This window comes from Nasonia vitripennis, chromosome 2 (assembly GCF_009193385.2).
Source record: "Nasonia vitripennis strain AsymCx chromosome 2, Nvit_psr_1.1, whole genome shotgun sequence".
NCBI classification, from domain to species: domain Eukaryota; kingdom Metazoa; phylum Arthropoda; class Insecta; order Hymenoptera; family Pteromalidae; genus Nasonia; species Nasonia vitripennis.
This window is the reverse complement of record NC_045758.1, coordinates 29,303,940-29,322,178: the sequence shown is the minus strand read 5'-3', so window position 1 is coordinate 29,322,178 and position 18,239 is coordinate 29,303,940. Positions and strand designations below refer to the sequence as shown.

At 44.7% G+C, this 18,239-nt stretch overlaps 2 protein-coding genes across 2 annotated transcripts; both read right to left on the bottom strand.

Annotated features, from left to right (window-relative positions):
• Positions 1–3,680: 3,680 nt before the first annotated feature.
• Positions 3,681–4,416, bottom strand: LOC107980641 (chymotrypsin-2-like). Its single transcript, XM_032596422.1, has 3 exons — positions 4,357–4,416; positions 3,913–4,119; positions 3,681–3,832 (listed from the first exon to the last, which is right to left on the bottom strand). The coding sequence occupies exons 1-3, from the start codon at positions 4,414–4,416 to the stop codon at positions 3,797–3,799; spliced, it is 303 nt and encodes a 100-aa protein (XP_032452313.1). The 3' UTR covers positions 3,681–3,796.
• Positions 4,417–7,251: 2,835 nt separating this feature from the next.
• LOC100120399 (chymotrypsin-2) lies at positions 7,252–8,636 on the bottom strand. Its single transcript, XM_016981986.3, has 5 exons — positions 8,530–8,636; positions 8,305–8,449; positions 7,956–8,211; positions 7,719–7,865; positions 7,252–7,631 (listed from the first exon to the last, which is right to left on the bottom strand). Exons 1-5 carry the CDS (start codon positions 8,579–8,581, stop codon positions 7,482–7,484), a joined length of 750 nt encoding a protein of 249 aa, XP_016837475.1. The 5' UTR covers positions 8,582–8,636; the 3' UTR covers positions 7,252–7,481.
• Positions 8,637–18,239: the final 9,603 nt, after the last annotated feature.

Below are 18,239 nucleotides of genomic sequence, written 5' to 3'. Positions count from 1 at the left end.
AAATGTTATCGAAAACTAAGAACACAGAAATTATAAATCTTCTCATATATAATTTTTCAATTCCGCAGGCAAGGTATCATACACTTACATTGAATTCCAAAATTCAACCTTTCACCCCCAATTCCATACGCCGCGAAATGAATACGGAATATCTCCATAACCAGTGCTCGTTCACGTCGAGGACAAAGTGACATCAGCTTCGAACCATCTCTACCCCACCTCCTTCCACGGCGTATCTCTGCCACATCGGCGTGTACGTGTGCGCTACTGGCGCTACCCGCTAGGTGGGTATAATTTTCTTTCTCAATAGTCCGCGAAAAGCCCTCGGCGCAGACCTGCCGCTGCAATATTGCTCGGCTCAGGCTGGCTTGCAGCCAGGCGTTACGTACCCACGAGGGTCGAAGTCCCTGTGTATATCCTCGAGCGTAAGGAGCCAACCCCCTTTTAATCTTGCCTCCCACTCGCAACGACGTCTGCTGCACAATGCCACGAGTCGCGCTCTTATCTTCGCGAGACGCTCGGGGCACGCGCACCTTGCCATTGACACACATATGTGTGGCTCTAACATCGAGACAAATTTTTTATCGACGCATTGACGATTACCTTCACACATATTGTTTTAATGAAGATACTCAGTCAGTTATAGCATGAGCGTCTCAACAAGGCAGTTTTGGCTTATCTAGCTCACCTCTATAATATACAGTCTGCGCGCACGTTCTGACGATGGAAATAGAAAAGTGCCTATGCGCCACCTATCTTCGCTAATCGGACACTACAGACCCGAACATATCACGTGGTGGGGGATGGGCCAGACTAAGTATACTTTCAAAATTCGTGCAGTGACGCTTCTGAACAAAGTTTTTTTGCTAATAAAAATTTGTTGCGTAAAAGCACTAAACACCCCTTGAAAACCCAAAGAAGCCCAATGAGTATCGAACCGTTCGATAACGCACCGCCATCGCTCGTTTGCGGTGTTGCGGCATCGTCCAACTCGCATAGTAGCCAGCAGCAGCAGCTGCTGCTACTGCAGCACTATAGCCGGTCGACTCACTGCGTGACCATCGGCCTCCTCCCCCTCGCGTCTGCGGTCGATGACCGCTCCACAGATGAAAGGGAATGCGAACTTTGACAGCTGCGGAGGCAGGCTGATTCCCAGAACTAGCGCGTTTCCGATTTCCTGAAAAATATTTGCCGTTTATTTTGGCATCGGGCAAAGCTACTTTTACACGCGATTCGGCAGAACGTTCCCTGCGTGCGGACGTGAAATCGATGCAACGTACGTTTCCGAGAAAATTTTATCGAAAAGCTTTGAGCCAGAAATCACAAACAAATTACAACTGCGTTATTCCTTGCATAATTCATCCAGCATCATTTATGTGTACCCGCAACGAAAATCGCGAAGGAAAATAACACGATCGTACGCAATCCCCAGCAATATCGAATATCTATCCGCGAAGCTTTAAAACACCATATCCAGCGGGCGCGCCAAATGAATTTCCCGTGTCGCGCACTCAGAAATCATCCCTCATCGCGCGCATCCGTGTGATCATGGGCGGCGTTATACTTTCTGCATTTATCCCGCAGGCAGCCGGTGGTCGGTTTCCGGTTAACCGGTACCGCGCGAAAATCGAGCGGTCGCGCGTGTACACACAGCTCTCCCACCAGCGATACTTCACGTCCGTTTGCGAGGGTTATATGTATTGGAAGGAATTCCCGACGCCCGGAGCTCTTATCCGCCGCGCGCGAGTGCGAAAAGAAGATATTGAGAAATGGATAGTCGATACTGCGCTCGTCGGCGGTGGGCTAGGGTGGGTGGGAGGAAAGAATCGTCGAGAGCTTGCGGAGCTGTTGCGAGAAATGGATATTGCGAGAGGGGATTTCGTGCTTTTTTCTCTCGCTTCCGCGCGGGAGAGGGGAAGGCCGCGGATTGTTTCTGGGAGCGAGTTTTCGCGCGCGGGATAAATGAGGGCCCTTGGAGTGTTTGTGGTTATTTATGGCGTTTCTTTTTTTGAGATTTTAACGCTGAACTTGATTTATTCATTTATTTGTCGAAATTTTATATTAAAAAAGCCACAAAAACGGAACAGTCATATAGCTCTAACACGCATCTCAAGTACTGCCACGTCAGTCCAACGAAGCCCTATACACGCGCACATGATACACATAACTAACTCACCGCGGCGAGTCTCTCTTTCTCTCTTTTCTCTATACACACCGCCAGGGCAGACTACAGTTGCAAGCTCAGTCGGGCGTTGCGCCTTTTTGCTCTGGGCTTTTAATTGCGGTGCATTGAAGCAAAGCAAGAACGAAAGAGGGACAGAGGCCACAGCAAGCGAGAGATATCGTCTCCAGTGGAAACTCGAGCCTCCAATTTCCTCTCACGCCCTCTCTCTCCCCCATCTCTATTGTTTCTCTTAGCAGAAGAAGCAGCAGCAGCAGAAGCAGTATATAGAACTTGCCATTCGTTTCTAACGAGTTGGCACCGTTATCGCTCTCCGCGTACAGAGAATCACCCCTTTCTCTCTCTCTCTCTCTCTCTCTCTCTCTCTCTCTCTCTCTCTCTCTCTCTCTCTCTCTCTCTCTCTCCCAACGTGTCCACTCAGACGTTAACGCCGATAGCTGTGTGTACACGTCGGTTCTCCCTCTTTCTCGATTTCCGTGCCGAGTGCCCTCGTGGAATTCGAGTTTGACCGCTTCACCGCTATATACACCGCACACTGCGCTGGCAATTTTGCCACGCGCGGTATTGTGCGATAAGGCGCGTCTGCTTTTTGCTTGCTCGTTCGAGCGGAGAATCGAAGCGTCGTCCCCGAGAGCCGTAGGGGAGGAGGATTGTTTCTCTCTCTCTCTCTCTCTCTCTCTCTCTCTCTCTCTCTCTCTCTCTATCTGGTTAGTGTCTTCAAGCTTGAGTAGTTCTCCTCGAAGTTGAGTGTTCGAGAAGAGCCGAGATTTTTTTTTTCGTTGCTGTGTTCAAGTTTAGAATCGAGCGGAGTTTTCGTGACTACCCTGTGAGGGTAATAAAGCCCGCGAGGATGGAATTTATCTTTTACTACGTCAATATCGAGTAATTGCCCGGTTGTCGGCTGCCGCGGAAGAGAGAGAGAGGGGGTGGGGGAAGAGAATGTAATTGAACAAAGTGAAAAGTTTGTTAATTACGGCAGAGTAAGATCCTGCAGCGAGAGCGTGGAAAATCGATATAGGCGACACTTGGAAAGCTAATTACCGAAGGAATGCAAATATAATTTCATTCAACTTGAAAAGTCCGCTCGAAGTCTGGATAAATACATTAGTTAATTGCATCTCTGCAGAAAGTTTAATGAAACAATACTCGGCCGATTGCTGTCAATTCTGGCGATCAGGTGCTCCGATTTTCCGTCCAATTTGAAAATTAAAACACCGGTTTCTAAGAATTTTAATTTTGTTATATAATCCTCTGTTATTACAAAAATTCCCAACGAGCCTGTACTTCTTTGATCCAGTCGAGGAAAGTGAAAACTCTAGTGAAAACATCTGGATCTCCCTTTGCACATGGTTCGACGTACGAAGCAATGCCAACTTGAACTCCGTCAACGACGAGAGGACTTCCAGAGTCACCCTGCACGGAGAATAAGCATTATCAGAAGAGATTGAAAAATTTAATTGAGCCATTGAAATCGTCATTGGATATTTACATCAAACTTACGTAACAGGCGCCTACTCCGACAGGGGTCACAGTGCAAATGTGAGACTCAGTGATAGGATATAGATGGCCCCAACTCTGTTCGCAAGTTTTATGGCTGATGATCTCAGCAGTCATCTATTGCAGGTTATCAGGGAGACGACTGTTATTATACTGTAATGAGAATATCAAGTACAACGTTTTGTACCAATACCGGTTCATTTCATTAAAAAAAAAATTAAATTGGAACTTACATTGGTCATGCCCCATCCAGAGAGAACGGCCGAGGTACCAGTTTCAGAGATATCGTAGCTAGTAAGAGCGATAGGTTGCACCTTCGAACTGAACTCAATGTCTCTGTCTACGCGAATCAGAGCGATGTCGTTAATGATCGCGGGTACGCTCCATCTTCTATGATATGTTCTATACTCGACCTGGTAGATCTGACTACCATTATCCCCCGATAATGGTAGTCAGAGCTTGTTGCTTCCAACTTGAACTTGGAGGCTTTCTGCACATAGTCTGTATAAGCAGACGTGTTGCCAAGAATTATTTATTATTATAGTCACTACCGTAAACCATTTTTACTTACTGACACACGCATTGAGCTGCGGTTAGAATCCAGCGCTTGTTGATGATTCAGCCAGCACAAAAATGACTTCCGCGAGATCTCAAGGATCCCATGTATGGGTACTTGCCATCCGGAGCTTCAGTACCTCCAACAATTCGTGGAGCGGCGTTAATGTCACAACGTACATCGTGGTAATCTCATACCGATAATTACACAGTTATTATAAATTAATTAACTATCATGAGTACCCTCATGATAGTTTCTCGTCAGATAACACGCGACAACTAACTGCACTAGTCATCAAACCTTTTTTTATACTACTACGATAGCTATATCGATAACTGATATAAGTGTCATATCGTGCTTATATGTATAATCGTACTAAATTCTTTACAATACTAATAGGACGCGTACTGATTACTAACGCATCTGTCATATTTATCTTTTAATTTCCGCTATTAAGTTCCAAATATGTGTCAAGTTCTTGTCAACAATAACTCAACTCTATTCGCAGCAAAAAATAATATTTACGAAGTGTAAGTATCTCAAGTCCCTAAAAATCTCAACTTCTATACGCCGTCTGCACAAACCCGGAGTATTTCTACTTGCATCTCTTCTCTCCCGCAGCCTGCACTCTCCGTCCATTCACCAAAAACTTCCCTCTAAAGCCAATTCCATCAGCCTCTTCTAAAAATTCTAAACCTTCTCCTCCTCCTCTTCCGCGTACTACTCGCACTCGTCGAGCGAAACGTTTTTGAAAACACCTCCCAGTCCCTCTCGACTTTCCTTCTTCTTAGCCTAAAATAAACCCAGTCCATTTCCGACTCCCTCGACCGCGAACGACTAAAAAGAGCCGTGTGCAGTGTATACACGTCGACGGAAGCCGGATGAACTCAAGAAACCGTCTGCTGGGTTACATAGCGCGAAAAAGTATTGTTGTCGTCGCAATAGAGAGAGAGAAAACTGTATATGGGCCGCCGGTTATATGATGGATGGACGCGGAAAGAATGCTATGCCATGCGCTAGAGTTTTTCCCCTCGGACGGATAAACTCCGGTAATTTGTCACCTCGGCGCCGAGGTGTTGCGATCCGCTTGGCTCGTCGTTTAAATAAAGTGCTATGTGTGGAAGAGAAAGAAAAAATGTCTTCGTGTGTCAGCGTCGTTGTTGTTCGAGGCGGATGAGTAAGTGTATAACTTTTATGGTTTTTTATAGGTGAGCACATTTTAATTAGAAGAACATCGAATACTGCGTTGCATCCCAATCCAATCGCTCATTCACAGCCTCAGAAGCTTTAATAACCATTTACAGTGTCTACGTGGGGCTGCATCATCCTCCGCGCTCGCGTATACATCAAAGCTCGAGCTTTCCCGTGCTCTCTGACATCCACAGTACCTTCTACTACAGCGGACTCCAAAGACGTCGTTGCTACAGCGCGGCAAGCGCGAAATAATTGTCGCTCATGGCGATAACTCCGTTACACCGTAATTACCGCTCCGCAAGCTCGGGTAATAGAGACCTCGTGCTGACTAAGGTAATTGCTTCGCGGCTCGAGTGTGCAGCGTTAAAAATGCGATGTGTTGGCGTGAGTAAGCAGGTGATGGATGCATGAATTATTTAAGAGTCGAGCCGGGGAGATGGATTGCTTTTGAAGAAGCCTGCTGGCGAGTTATCGTTGTTTTTTTTTTGTTTTTCATCCTTGATAGATCGATGGTCGCTTAATTGACGCTGATTGAATTTTCCAAATAATCAATTCGAGTGCCGTATACACTCTTATCGGAATAGTTATAGCATTGTTCGCGTTGAATTCGTATACGCAGCGGCGGTGGTATGGATAATGAATGCTTTCATCTGATGACGCTGTCCCTTTGTGAGTATGATTTTGCATCGGGATTTGATGAATCAACGCGATAGGATCATTATGTGCGGCGGTTTTGTTAACGAAGCGGAAATTCCGCGCGGAAAATCGAGCTCCGAGTAGTACTGACAGAAAGGCAATTATAGATAAGACCGAAGAGTGCGCCCGGGCTTTTGTGGAGTGAAACACAATTAAGAGATTAAGCTACCAGTAGCGCGATTAAAATGTTTTTCCCGCTCGGCCGACGCGATTTTCCTGATGTGAAACCCCGAGCTTTCGCGTGGAATGAATCTTTTGCGTTTATGCTCGACGCTGCCTGCCTATACGAGTCCGATGAGATGCTCTATTTTAAAATAAAATTATTCAAAGCAGCTTCATAGCATCATTTTCTGAACTCGTTACAATACAAGACGAAAAAGAACATCCCACACACGTACGCACTGTCACGTGGTCGAGTATTTTACAGCGAGCTTTGATTTTTTACCCTTCTTTTTCCATCGAGTCCATCAGTACTCGTTTTCTTTTCATTCATCTCGAGCCGGGCGGCCAGCCGTGAAATGGGAAAACGACGAAGAGGAATTGAACAAAGGAACGATCGCGAATGAACAGCACAGCCAGTCGCTTTATACATTTGACATTGATATCCGGCAAAAGGGTATAAGGAGCTGCTTGGAATATGAAAATGCATATATAGAGCCGGGCGCGATAGTTCTGTCTTGAACTGAACAAGTTGACGGGCTGCGAGATTTGAGCTTGTTGCAATTTCCCGGGCGCTGAATTTTTCAGCAGCTCCACATACTTGCGAGTCTGGCGTCGGCGAAATTGTTCCCCGCGCGTATAAGAGCTATATACGTGCTCTATACTTTTTACGATCGATCGAGTCTGCTGTGCGATATGAGAGCTACTGAATAAAGGAAATGCTTTGAGATGTATATTACGCTGGTTTTATACGACTGACGCGTTTAGTTGGTTTATTGGTCTTATAATCAAGGTAAAGGAAATGAGTGTCAGTTGTATTAGTTATTTTTAAACGGGAATGTAGAAATCTGAGGTTGATCAATATTGTGAGAGCTGTAGATGACGAGTTACACAAGTTTCTAAAGGTGGATTGAAAATGACGTACCTTGTACTACCGGCTAAATTCAGCTGAAGGATTTTCGAAGAATAAATTAAAAAATTACGCTTTATTGGCAGTTATAGGATTAAATTCAGTTACTTGAAATCTCGTACAAATATTCTATTTTAAATTATAAAGTTCTGATACACTGCACTAGTTAGAAATTCATGCATCCGGCCATAGAAGCAAATTTATATTATCGGATTTTTACGTTATCTGTAGCTATACTTTAATCTCTGTCATCACAAGAAATCACCAAACGATAAATTTCACGGGATTCAATAGAATTGGTCTTGTATTTCTTTGATCCAGTCGAGGAAAGTAAAAACTCTAGTGAAAACATCTGGTTCACCCTTTGCACACGGTTGAACGAATGAAGCAATACCGACTTGGACTCCGTGAACGACGAGAGGACTGCCAGAGTCACCCTATAAATACGATAAGAATCATCGAAAGTTATTGCAATAATCAATTGAGTCATTGAAATCATTATTGGATATTTAAATCAAACTTACGTGACAGGCGCCTACTTCGAAAGGGGTTACAGTGCAAATGTGAGATTCGGTAATAGGGTATTGAGTATGCCAACTCTGATTACAAGCCTTTTGGCTGATGAGCTCAGCAGTCATCTGTTGCATGTCATTAGGAGCAGGTCCACCTAACTATAATGAGAATATCAAATACAGTGAATCTATTGTTACGATTCCAACATTTGTTTATCTTTAATTGAAAAAAATTAATTTAAAACGTACCCTAGTAGAGCCCCATCCAGAGAGAACTGCCGAGGCACCGGCCTCAGTGATATCATAATTGATGAGAGCGATGGGCTGCACCTTCGGAGTGAATACGATGTCTCTGTCTACGCGAAGCAGACCAATATCGTAGGTGATCGTGTTTATATCCCATTTCCTGTGATATGTGACATACTCGGACTGGTAGATCTGACTGTCACGATCTCCTAACAGCTTGTTGCTTCCAACTTGAACTTGGACACCACGTGGACCTCTTCTGTACAATCACATGGAGTGTCAAGAAGTGGTCGTTGAAGAAACCATCGTATGAAGCCGTTTTATCCTTGAAATTACAGAATAATTTTCTTACCTTTCCAAGCAGTGAGCTGCGGTTAGAATCCAGCGTTTGTTGATGATTGAGCCACCACAAAAATGACTTCCGCGAGATCTCAAGGATGCCATGTATGGGTACTTGCCATCCGGAGCAATAGTACCTCCATTGATTCGTGGAGTGGCTATAATATTCCAATCAATTTGTAATGGCATATATCATACCAACGATTACATAATTATTAACAGAGAAATCTTTGCTTACCATTAGCAGCTGCCACGAGGCACAACAAGGTCAAACTAGCCAGTACCCTCATGATGATTTCTTGTCTAAGAACACGCGGCGACTAACTGTCCACTAGCCACCGAATCTTCTTTTATATTCATATGGAATGTATCGACAACTGATATAAGAATTATCGTATTTATCTTCGATCGTTCCAGGTTTTTTTTTTTAATTTCTGCCTTTCATTCAATATACAAACGCTCAGATATCAATTCGTGCAAAGTCCTCAATATGAGAACTATATTTTTAGCGATTAACGCAATTCACATATGACTTCATAGGACAATGATAAGATGTATGCGAGTATGAAAGATATAACAGCTTATCTTATTTTTCAGTACTTTTTATCAGGTAGGCTTTAATTAAAATACAAAGATACGCCACTGTATTCCGTGTTGACCGTCACACTTGCCATACACTGATTTCCAATACAAAAACCATTCGCAGCTCTGTTACTTTCCCAACAAAGCACCGTCACTTCCTCCTTCGAATCGCAATCTCCATCCACACATCTCAAACGATAATCCCTGTCCACAACACCGCGATAATCCTCAAAGTTCGATCGAACGTCTTTATCACCCCATCGAGATTTCCGAAGTCGCGAGAAGATCTCCTGTATAAATACATATCCCCGTATCATCGGCCAACCTAATACACCACCGCACAGCCTCTCATATCCTTTAATCTCGACCGTTCGTCATCCCATCAAGCCTCGCTGCATAAAAAGGAAAAAATTCAATTTTCATGCTTACCTCGCTCACACGACGACTCACCGGCAAATATGTAAAAAGCCTCAAGCCGGCAGGCTGACGTTGACAGATCGCAGAGGCGAACTCCCGACGTGAGCTGGAGTACACTAGAAGCCCTCCTGTATAGTTACGGGCTTATTTTCGCTTCGATCCAAGAGAGCTGCAGCAGCTGCGATCGCACACATAGCCGGACGAGGCATGGCTTCCGCCATATAGTCGCGGAGGGAAAGAGGAGCTTTGTAATGCATAGCTTCGCTGCAGTCGCCGCTGCGAATGCGAAATTTCGGCCTTTGTCGCGTATACCGACAGAGGGGTCGAACAAGCCTGCGAGTGGCCCGGGAATTTTGAAAATGACGTATTGTGGTCGAGTTCGAGAATTCGTCGAGTTGATTGCTCGCTAGAAATGAACTAACGATTCGCTGTTTAAAGATCGAATTGCTGCGGATGTTTAACACACGGGAAATTGGAGAACGCGCCGAAGCGAGTATCCACATTCGCAACGCGAATTGATATATATATATATATATATATATATATATATATATATATATATATATATATATATATATATATATATATAACGGGGCGTCTCCGAAATTGATGTTATGTCTTTTTGAAATTGGAAATGGCCCGTTTCGAAAGTTTCAACTTATATATAGATATCCCCCGTTACCCGAGCGCTTTTATACCGCGCTTGGTTTTCAATAGAGCATAACTTTCGATCCTATTCCGCTCGGAAAACGTTCGCCCCCATCTCGCGAATCGAAAATTTTTATTTGAGCTTTGTGTCGTTCACGAAAGCTTCGGTGTGTACTGTATAAAAATAAAGGATTACAAGGGATGAAATGTGTACGTTTGATGGTTTTTCGAAAATCATAGGAAAATGTAAAATCTCATTCGGGAAATAGAATGGAAAATTGAAAAAAATAAATAAATGCTGATTATACTACAAATATCGTGATTTGCTTAGTGTACGTGTTTCTGTTATCAGAGCATTTCCAAGCGGACGAGGTACTCGATCGCTTCAATTGATTCCAAGATTACACAATCGTCTTGGGGGTACGTGTCATAACAATTCGTAAAAAATAGGAGAAAACTTTTAATTGAATATCGATTCCGTATAAACCGATTTTAATATTATGTCGGGGGAAAAAATTCCATTTCCCCTCAAGCACTTTCGGGAAAACGCTTTTTCCCCCATCTCGCACTCCGCTTCGTGTACCAATTCACTGCGAGTATGATCGCGAAATAAATTACATCCTTCTGAACATCTTATGCTTCGTCGGTCGATAAATAAAGAAAAAGGAAATTGAAGGAGAGAGAGAGAGAGAGAGAGAGAGAGAGAGAGAGAGAGAGAGAGAGAGCTCCGACGATCAAAGACCTATATAACGTGAGATCCGCAGAAAAAGATTTTAATTATGATAATGTTTTGTTACAAGAAACGGTATTCTATCGAGAAGCTATTTTATATGTTTTAATTAAAAAATCGGTAACAAAATTATGTGTAATGGTTGCATCGAAATATTCAACCGGTACGTATAAGAGGGATGAAGCCCGTAGAAAATCCGATATCGCACTTCGGAATTTCAATCGTAAATTGTAAAATAGCCCATCCTACTCTATCAACTCTAAATCCGCAGTATCGATCGCGTCACTATCGAGTCACAGCCATCGTCGATTCCTATATCCTACATTTATATCCTCCTTTTCACTCGAGCGCCATCGCGAGCGCGTCGGGGTTGAAATAAAAAAAATCGACCTACATTTCGCAGTTTCGCGTCACGACTCCTCAACAAGATAATCCCCTAACAACCAAGCCCATTTCCATCCCCTTTCTCTCTCTCTCTCTCTCTCTCTCTCTCTCTCTCTCTCTCTCTCTCTCTCTCTCCAGCTCGTTCACTCTCGACAGCCGATCGAGCTTTTTTAGCCCGATTCCCGCGTGATACACAAAAGGCGCTGGCGCGTACGCACATCGCGGCTAAATCGGATAAATCGAATCGATCGCGGAAATGCCGCTGCACTTGCTCTCATTTCGCCCTCTCGCCGCGGCGGCCCGCCGACGATTAATCGAGGACCAACGCAAAGTTTCGCGCCCGCGCGCGCGAGCGGCTACATTCTCGCGTGCGGTGGCCCTCGTAAATTTCGAAATGTAGCCCTCTCTCTCTCTCTCTCTCTCTCTCTCTCTCTCTCGCACGTGTCCGCGACGGGCGCGCGATCGATCTTCGTAAGTAACGGGTGAATCCCTCGTCGATGAATAATATCCGGGACAGAAAGAGATGCGCGCGGGCGCTAGTTTTCCGGTATGCGGCGACGCGTGTACTTTTAGCGAAGTTTGAATAAAGGGGATTTTTGTTTTTTGAAGAGTTGGAAGGTTAATCGATGGGATGTGTGAGATTATTTAGAGAATTTATTGAACTGTGATGATGATGTTCTTGTGAGCACTGATAGTTTTAAACTTTTATTAAAAATGAAATTGAATTATATATAAAAAGAATGGTAAAGTACAATTAAGACCGAATTTTGATTAGTTAATTAATACGTAGATCCATTTTTAATTAGCCTCCCTCAAAAATATGATGAGTTGATGAAAATGTAACTTGAATGGATAATGAGAGGTGTAGATGTTCATTTTAAATTTCTTCATTCTTAAAAAAGTAATGGCCGGAAGAGTGAACCATCTAAAGCCACAAGGTTATTTAATTTGAATTCATTACAGAAATGGAAAATTCTGTGAGTTTTTAATTAATCTAGTTATGTATGAATAATTTTGTTACGCAAAATAAACGCTGATCTAACTAGTTCAAATTGGGTCTGAAAAATCTAACGTCAATCAAAAATCTTACGTAAGAATATTTCCATACGTTAATCGAAGTACCGAACTTACACTAAAATTAATCAAAAAACTCTTCATCACTCGCAAGCCAAATCCAGCAGCTCCACCTTCCATCCGTTAAATCGAAAACTCACCACCAGACAACAAACGCTCGCACAAGCCGAGCAGTCACCCCCCGCGGCGTATAAAATTCTCTCTTCCCCTTGACGATATACACGAGAGCAAGCGATACGTTGGTTCGCTTACAATTAGCTCGAGGCAAAGCGGCGGTGCAGCCGTCGCGCTAATTAGAAAACTTGCAAACTCGCTCGGCGGCGCTATACAGCAGCGCAACGCGGCGGTCGCTGCTCTGCTATCTCTGCAGGGCAAACGTTTGCTCCGGTCTTGCCCGGGCCGAAAAGCCGAAGCCAAAAGTGCATTCTGTACTTCGCGCGCGGAAACCCGCACAAGGCCGCGATGCTAATTGCGATAACACACTGCTCTATGCTGTTGCTCTTTGCCGAGCTTTCAATGAAAGCTCTCCGGCTGGACGATGTTGGGTGAAAAATTTGCGCAGCTGAGGAAACGAAGGGGTTACGGTCCCTTTTAACGAGAAAATTCGAGTACTTGAGCGGGAGAAAAATAAACTCAGCTGTATAGAAAGTAAGAGGCGCGAGTATCGCATTGAACGGAATAAAGCTAAAACCGCCCGGACTGTATTGAGTTTTCAGAGCGCAAGTCTCTCTCTCTTTCTCTCCGTGCATGTGTCGCATTTCCGACGCCGCCGTCTCTGACGTGCCCCTACGTGTATGTGTGTGTGTGTGTGTGTGTGTGTGTACGCAAAGGGAATTCCACCTCGGCAAATTCGATTCGCTGTAAATTGCGCCGAAGCGCACGTAAATACATGCGGGAAAAAAGTTATTGGAAAACTTCCTATACGCGCTTCTCTCTATATGTATATATACAGACGCACACAGCCGTGCGGCTGAGAGGTAGGGAAGGCGAAGCTCGGTGAGTTTATATAGCGCTATAATTGTCAAAACTTTAGTTTATAGCGCCGAGTGCGATGAATAAAATCAAAACAGCCGTAAAGTGCTTTTAAGGCATAATTAAAATGGCTATGCACACAGCGCGCGTGGAAAGTAATCAAATATGAATGCGCCAGAGCGAGAGCTGCGCGAGTATTCTGTTTTTAGAGCAGAAGTTGCAGCGCGCGCACGAGCGATCGAAGGTAGTGAAATCGATGGATAAATAACATTTTCTTCTGCGCTTGTGTACCGAGTATATAAGTTCGAAGTCGTGAATCTCGTTTTATTAATTCCAAGTCGCATTATGGAAAATATCGGCGAATCGATTCGAAATGCAAAAACACGCGCGCGACAGGACATCATCTTTCTCTCGCGATTTTACGAAGCCATGCATGTGTAATAGCGCGACTCCATTCTCTCCTCGTTCTTTCCAGCTGCTACTGGCGCACGACCCGCGAAATTCGCATTTTACGCGAATTTCCTTTCTTTTCCACGCGCGGACGTGCAATTTCAGCCGTCATGTGACTCTGCACGCGAATCACGTTCCCGAGGCGTCGCGACGCTTTGGGTTATACCGACGCGACGTTCTGGTAAAGTCTCCTGGATGAAACGGGAAGAGAATCAGTCCGTCGATGAAGGTTGCGCTTGATGATGTTTGCTGGGGATTTATGAACGGGTATGAAACTTCGACGTAATTAATTGCGCGAATGAGAAACTAATGTTTGCTCTTTGATACACTTCGTTCAGAGCAGCACGTGTATCAGAATCAATGAGTCATCTATTTCCGAGCGATAACGTCGAACGATCAAACGCAATCGAACAAGCCTGAATGAGTCGAAAAACATAATAGACAACGTCGAACAAGCGTAAAGGATCGACACGTGTACCCAGAGAATTTAAGCTCGCGTATGCAAGAGCTCACTCCGCAGCGCTGCAGTAATGGCTCAAGTTTCGGGATCGTCGACCTTAGGAAGACGCATCTATCGTAATACTCCGAGGTGTTCGTGTCTACGTATGTGTGTGTGTGTGTGTGTGTGTGTGTGTGTGGCCTCTGTGACTAGTAAGACCGTCTCTGATTTCGCCTGCATCACCACGTGGCCATTAAAATTACACGTTTGCTAAATGCGCTTCTCCGCACTTTGACGCGCGAGTGGAGACAGTGAGAAAGCTTTTCGAAGAATCGTCAGGCTGCTGGGAACACATAGTTCTTTAGAGAATGAAAAAGCTTTTTAACAACAAAGACTACTTTATGACATGTTAATTAGTCTGAGTAAAGACATTATGATGAGTAAACGTCTGAGGACGGCACTTGAAGAAAAACAAAAATTATGAGTGTCAAGACACGTTCAGGTTATTAACTAGAAAAATTTGTTTTTCTGCGAATTCGCCTACGTAAAAAGTAATAACATCGTTAATCTCAGAGGACGAGTCTAACAACAAGTATTACGAACGAAAAATACACCCACACTGAGTAACTGTGAAAAAGAAACGTTGCTTGAGCTAGCATAAAAATGGAATAAAAACAGGACAATTCTAAGCAGAAGGTACAGCAGGAACGTACACGAGGCAGCCGAGTAGCGTTGAAGCCAAGAGTGGAAAAAACATTCGTAAATTTCTTCCAGCACGACGAGGCAAAAATTAACGATGGCCAGACTGGAAGGATCCTCGTTATACCTACACTCCTTGAATATACTCTCCTCGCCATATTCCGTGAAAACTACTCTACTTCTTCTCCTAGCTCGTCCTCCTTATCACTGCACTCTTCGTATGAGAGATATTTCTTCAGCTTCAACTAAACGTTTACGAACATATCTGCAGGCGTAGTGAGATTTTTATCCGTGTGCTTGAAAAAAATAAAGTGAATTATTTAAACGACACGCTTTTGACTCTCCATATAGCTTTCGTTGTAAATTGCCAAACGAATTCCAATAATTGGACGAACATTTAATTGCAAGTCGAACTCGTAGCTACGATTTTCTGCTCGAACGGAGAAATAAATTGCTTCCGAAAATATGTGTCACAATTGACCGCTCAGTACTGTATCGATATCAATCAACCTTTCAATCATTTAGGTCGAGCGATTTTCATCCTTTAACACTTTTGAACAAAATTTTTCTAGCAGTTTTTCATACGAGTCAGCTTTCCGGTTTCGCTCAGGCACCACCTCTAATCCTCGTCCAAGCAAACAACGCGTCGGTAAAAGCTCGAAGAGGCTTCACCCCCAATCATTGTTACTCCCCACCAGACCCAAACATCGCACTTTGCCCAAAAAAATAACTAAATAAAAAAATCAGAATAAACATCAAGTTTTTGCTTCACCATCAAATGGAATTTCCTCGCACTCGCTCTTTCTCTCAGGCCTAAACGTCGAGCTCCACCTCTGTCTTTTTTTCCCGCAACAGCGGCGACAGCTCCCATCGCTTTGTTCCCGTTACACACCCACGCCTCCGCGTCGCTCTAAACTTCCTCTCGCGCTCCTTTCGCCGATATATAGTTCCAAAGAGAGAGAGGGTGTCCTGAATGTGCGTTTTCTCGCCTCGGGCGCATTTTTATCGCGAACGGCCCCATACTGCAGCTCGTCTCGCTTATTCTTCCATCCGCGCAAATGCATTGCGTGTGAAAAAACTATTTCGCAAAGCAGCACTGTACTATGGTGCTGAGGAGAAAAAGAGTTATTGGAAAACGTGTACACGCCGTGGAGACTGAGTGTGAAGAAGCTGGTTGAGAGAGTCATTCGTAAGCGATGCCTCGTTTAGAGCTGGTGAAAAAAATGCTCTCTTAAGGGTGTAATCGATTACGTTTGTGAGAATCGTTCGAGTGCAAAGAAACGCGCATCAGTTTACCAAAAAAAAGAAGCTCGGTACAAAAACACGAAGAGCATCTGCGCGAGTCGGTTTTCTATAAACCCGAATATATATCTTCATTTCCGGCATGCATCTCGGCAGTTTCCCGCTGAAATTCACGCTGCCTCGGTTCGCTCCACGCGGGCGTGAAATGTCGCGTTTGAGACGCTCGGCGAATCCTTTCAGCCGCGTTCGCGAGCGCGCCTTCAAAATGCGCCGCATTCTGCTGCCACACGAGAGAGGCGACCCTTCCGATTCCGGAGCCGAGTATTTCCTGTGGCGGACGTGACCGTATCTGATTCATCTGACTGTATTCAGAGAGGCCTCTCTCTGCGAGCTTTCGTATATCCAACCATTTGTCGCGTTTTCCACTCCGCGTGTGTATGCAGAAGGAATATTTTTCTTTGTAATTTCGCAAGTTCAGTCCTCGAGAACATCGTAGTGGAGCCAAACAAAGCTGCAGCGGCGCAATAAACGAACATCCTAACATTCCTCCGAGAGAGAGCTTTCACACACGAGCGAACAGCTTAATTGAGAAATATTTGCCGTTTATCACGCGACAACTACTTACGCGGCTCGGATAGGACAAGTAACGAGCGTGGAATTTCAGGACTTCGAGAGAGAGGGAGAGAGAGAGAGAGAGAGAGAGAGAGAGAGAGAGAGAGAAGCTGTAACGACTATATGGACAAGAAGAGAAGGGAGTAGTCACTCGTAAATCTCTCGGCAGCTCTGGCAGTGTCTCTTTCGGATCTCACTGGCGATTAAGAAGACATTATAAAGCGTCGGACTCGAAGTGTACGAGGGAGAGAGAAAGACAATGGCAGCCGTAGCATTTCTTTTGCGAATGTGTATAGCTATATAGGTCGTAGGTAGCTCGCGCGCGTGCACGTCCCAGCGGAAGAAATAACGGGACGCGGCGCCGCGAGATAGCGAGAAAGACGAATGGCCCAGGCGTCCAGGCGCTGATTTCGGCCGAGTTTTTCCAGCGACTCCGACGGGCGTCAGGAAGAAAGCCCAGTGTCGCGCGCGACTGCAGCTCTCTGTACACACTGCGAATTTCCAACGGATAGCTCGATGCTTATTGAGAGATTGTACCGATCGAGATTCGGGATTTATGCGCTGTACTCTCGGCTGTTTTGAACTTCGGTGATGAATCGCTTGCAGTTTGCTGTTATACGCTCAAGGAATATGTTATACGCGTATGTGCGACGCGAGTTCGAGGTGAAGTTTTATTGGAAATTCGAATCGAACGAATATTTTAATGCAAGTTATATTTACAAAGATAAGACCTTCACCCCCACAACACCGTCCGATTCATCCGGGTATCGCAGCATCATGACACCGTACACCCTCTCCCCGTATAAATATCTAATACCCGTACACATAAACATCAGCCACATCAGAAACTATAGTCGGCCTCACAGTCAAGCGCGCATAGCACGGACTACCTCTGGCGTATGCGCATCGAGTGTAGCTTTTTACTTCCAGCCAGCGTAAACATCAAGAGCTGGTGAACTCGAGGTTTCGTCGTCCACGAGCGTCTGCATAGCCGAGAAGCACGAGCACATATTTACCTGCATTCAAGCTCGACATCAGCTGGTGTATACGCACGTGTATGTATGTATCGCCAAGCTCGCTTTTTTCCGCTGCTTCACCCCCGCGTATATATACTCCCTCGCGTAGAGGGTTGTAAAACCTCTCTCGACGAGCGCGACGGAGCTGCTTTTTTACGAGGCTATATCGAGTACCCGCTACTATATGCATGCAGCTGTTATCCATTAAAATCGTGCCGTATATGATTCCGCGGATCAGCGGAAGTTATGCGTAAGGGATGAGGAGAGAAAATGCGCGAGGTGTATCCGGTAGGTCGTTTCGAGCTTTAATGTGCGGGAGGTTTGTTTTTTATACGTGGAGAGAAAAATGTGCTATGTAATTATTTATTTATTCAGTTTGAATAACGATTCAACAAAAGACTGTCGTACAACTTTTTCCCTGCGAAGGCAACTTGCGCCGTCGCCGTATTTCCGTGCGACAACCGAGAGAGAGAGAGAGAGAGAGAGAGAGAGAGAGAGAGAGAGAGAGAGAGAGAGAGAGAGAGAGAGAGAGACTATTCTGCCATAAAAAACAGAGCGCGTAAAAAGTATCGGATATCCTCTTGTAGCGGTAATTTCACGGGTCGTTAAAACCGTTGTGAAACGATAAACGATTCCGATCTCGTTGTTTCCCCTCAAGAAAATACAAAAATTATTCGGAAGAG

Excerpts from the sequence above, each read along its gene's own strand:
- LOC100120399 (XM_016981986.3), bottom strand. The coding sequence starts at position 8,581 with ATGAGGGTACTGGCTAGTTTGACCTTGTTGTGCCTCGTGGCAGCTGCT. Across the intron at positions 8,450-8,529 it reads CCTCGTGGCAGCTGCTAATG|CCACTCCACGAATCAATGGA; the intron begins GTAAGCAAAGAT and ends GGAATATTATAG. Across the intron at positions 7,866-7,955 it reads CTGGATGGGGCTCTACTAGG|TTAGGTGGACCTGCTCCTAA; the intron begins GTACGTTTTAAA and ends TTCTCATTATAG.
- LOC107980641 (XM_032596422.1), bottom strand. The coding sequence starts at position 4,416 with ATGTACGTTGTGACATTAACGCCGCTCCACGAATTGTTGGAGGTACTG. Across the intron at positions 4,120-4,356 it reads AGGTACTGAAGCTCCGGATG|GGGGATAATGGTAGTCAGAT; the intron begins GCAAGTACCCAT and ends CTACCATTATCG. Across the intron at positions 3,833-3,912 it reads CTGGATGGGGCATGACCAAT|TATAATAACAGTCGTCTCCC; the intron begins GTAAGTTCCAAT and ends TTCTCATTACAG.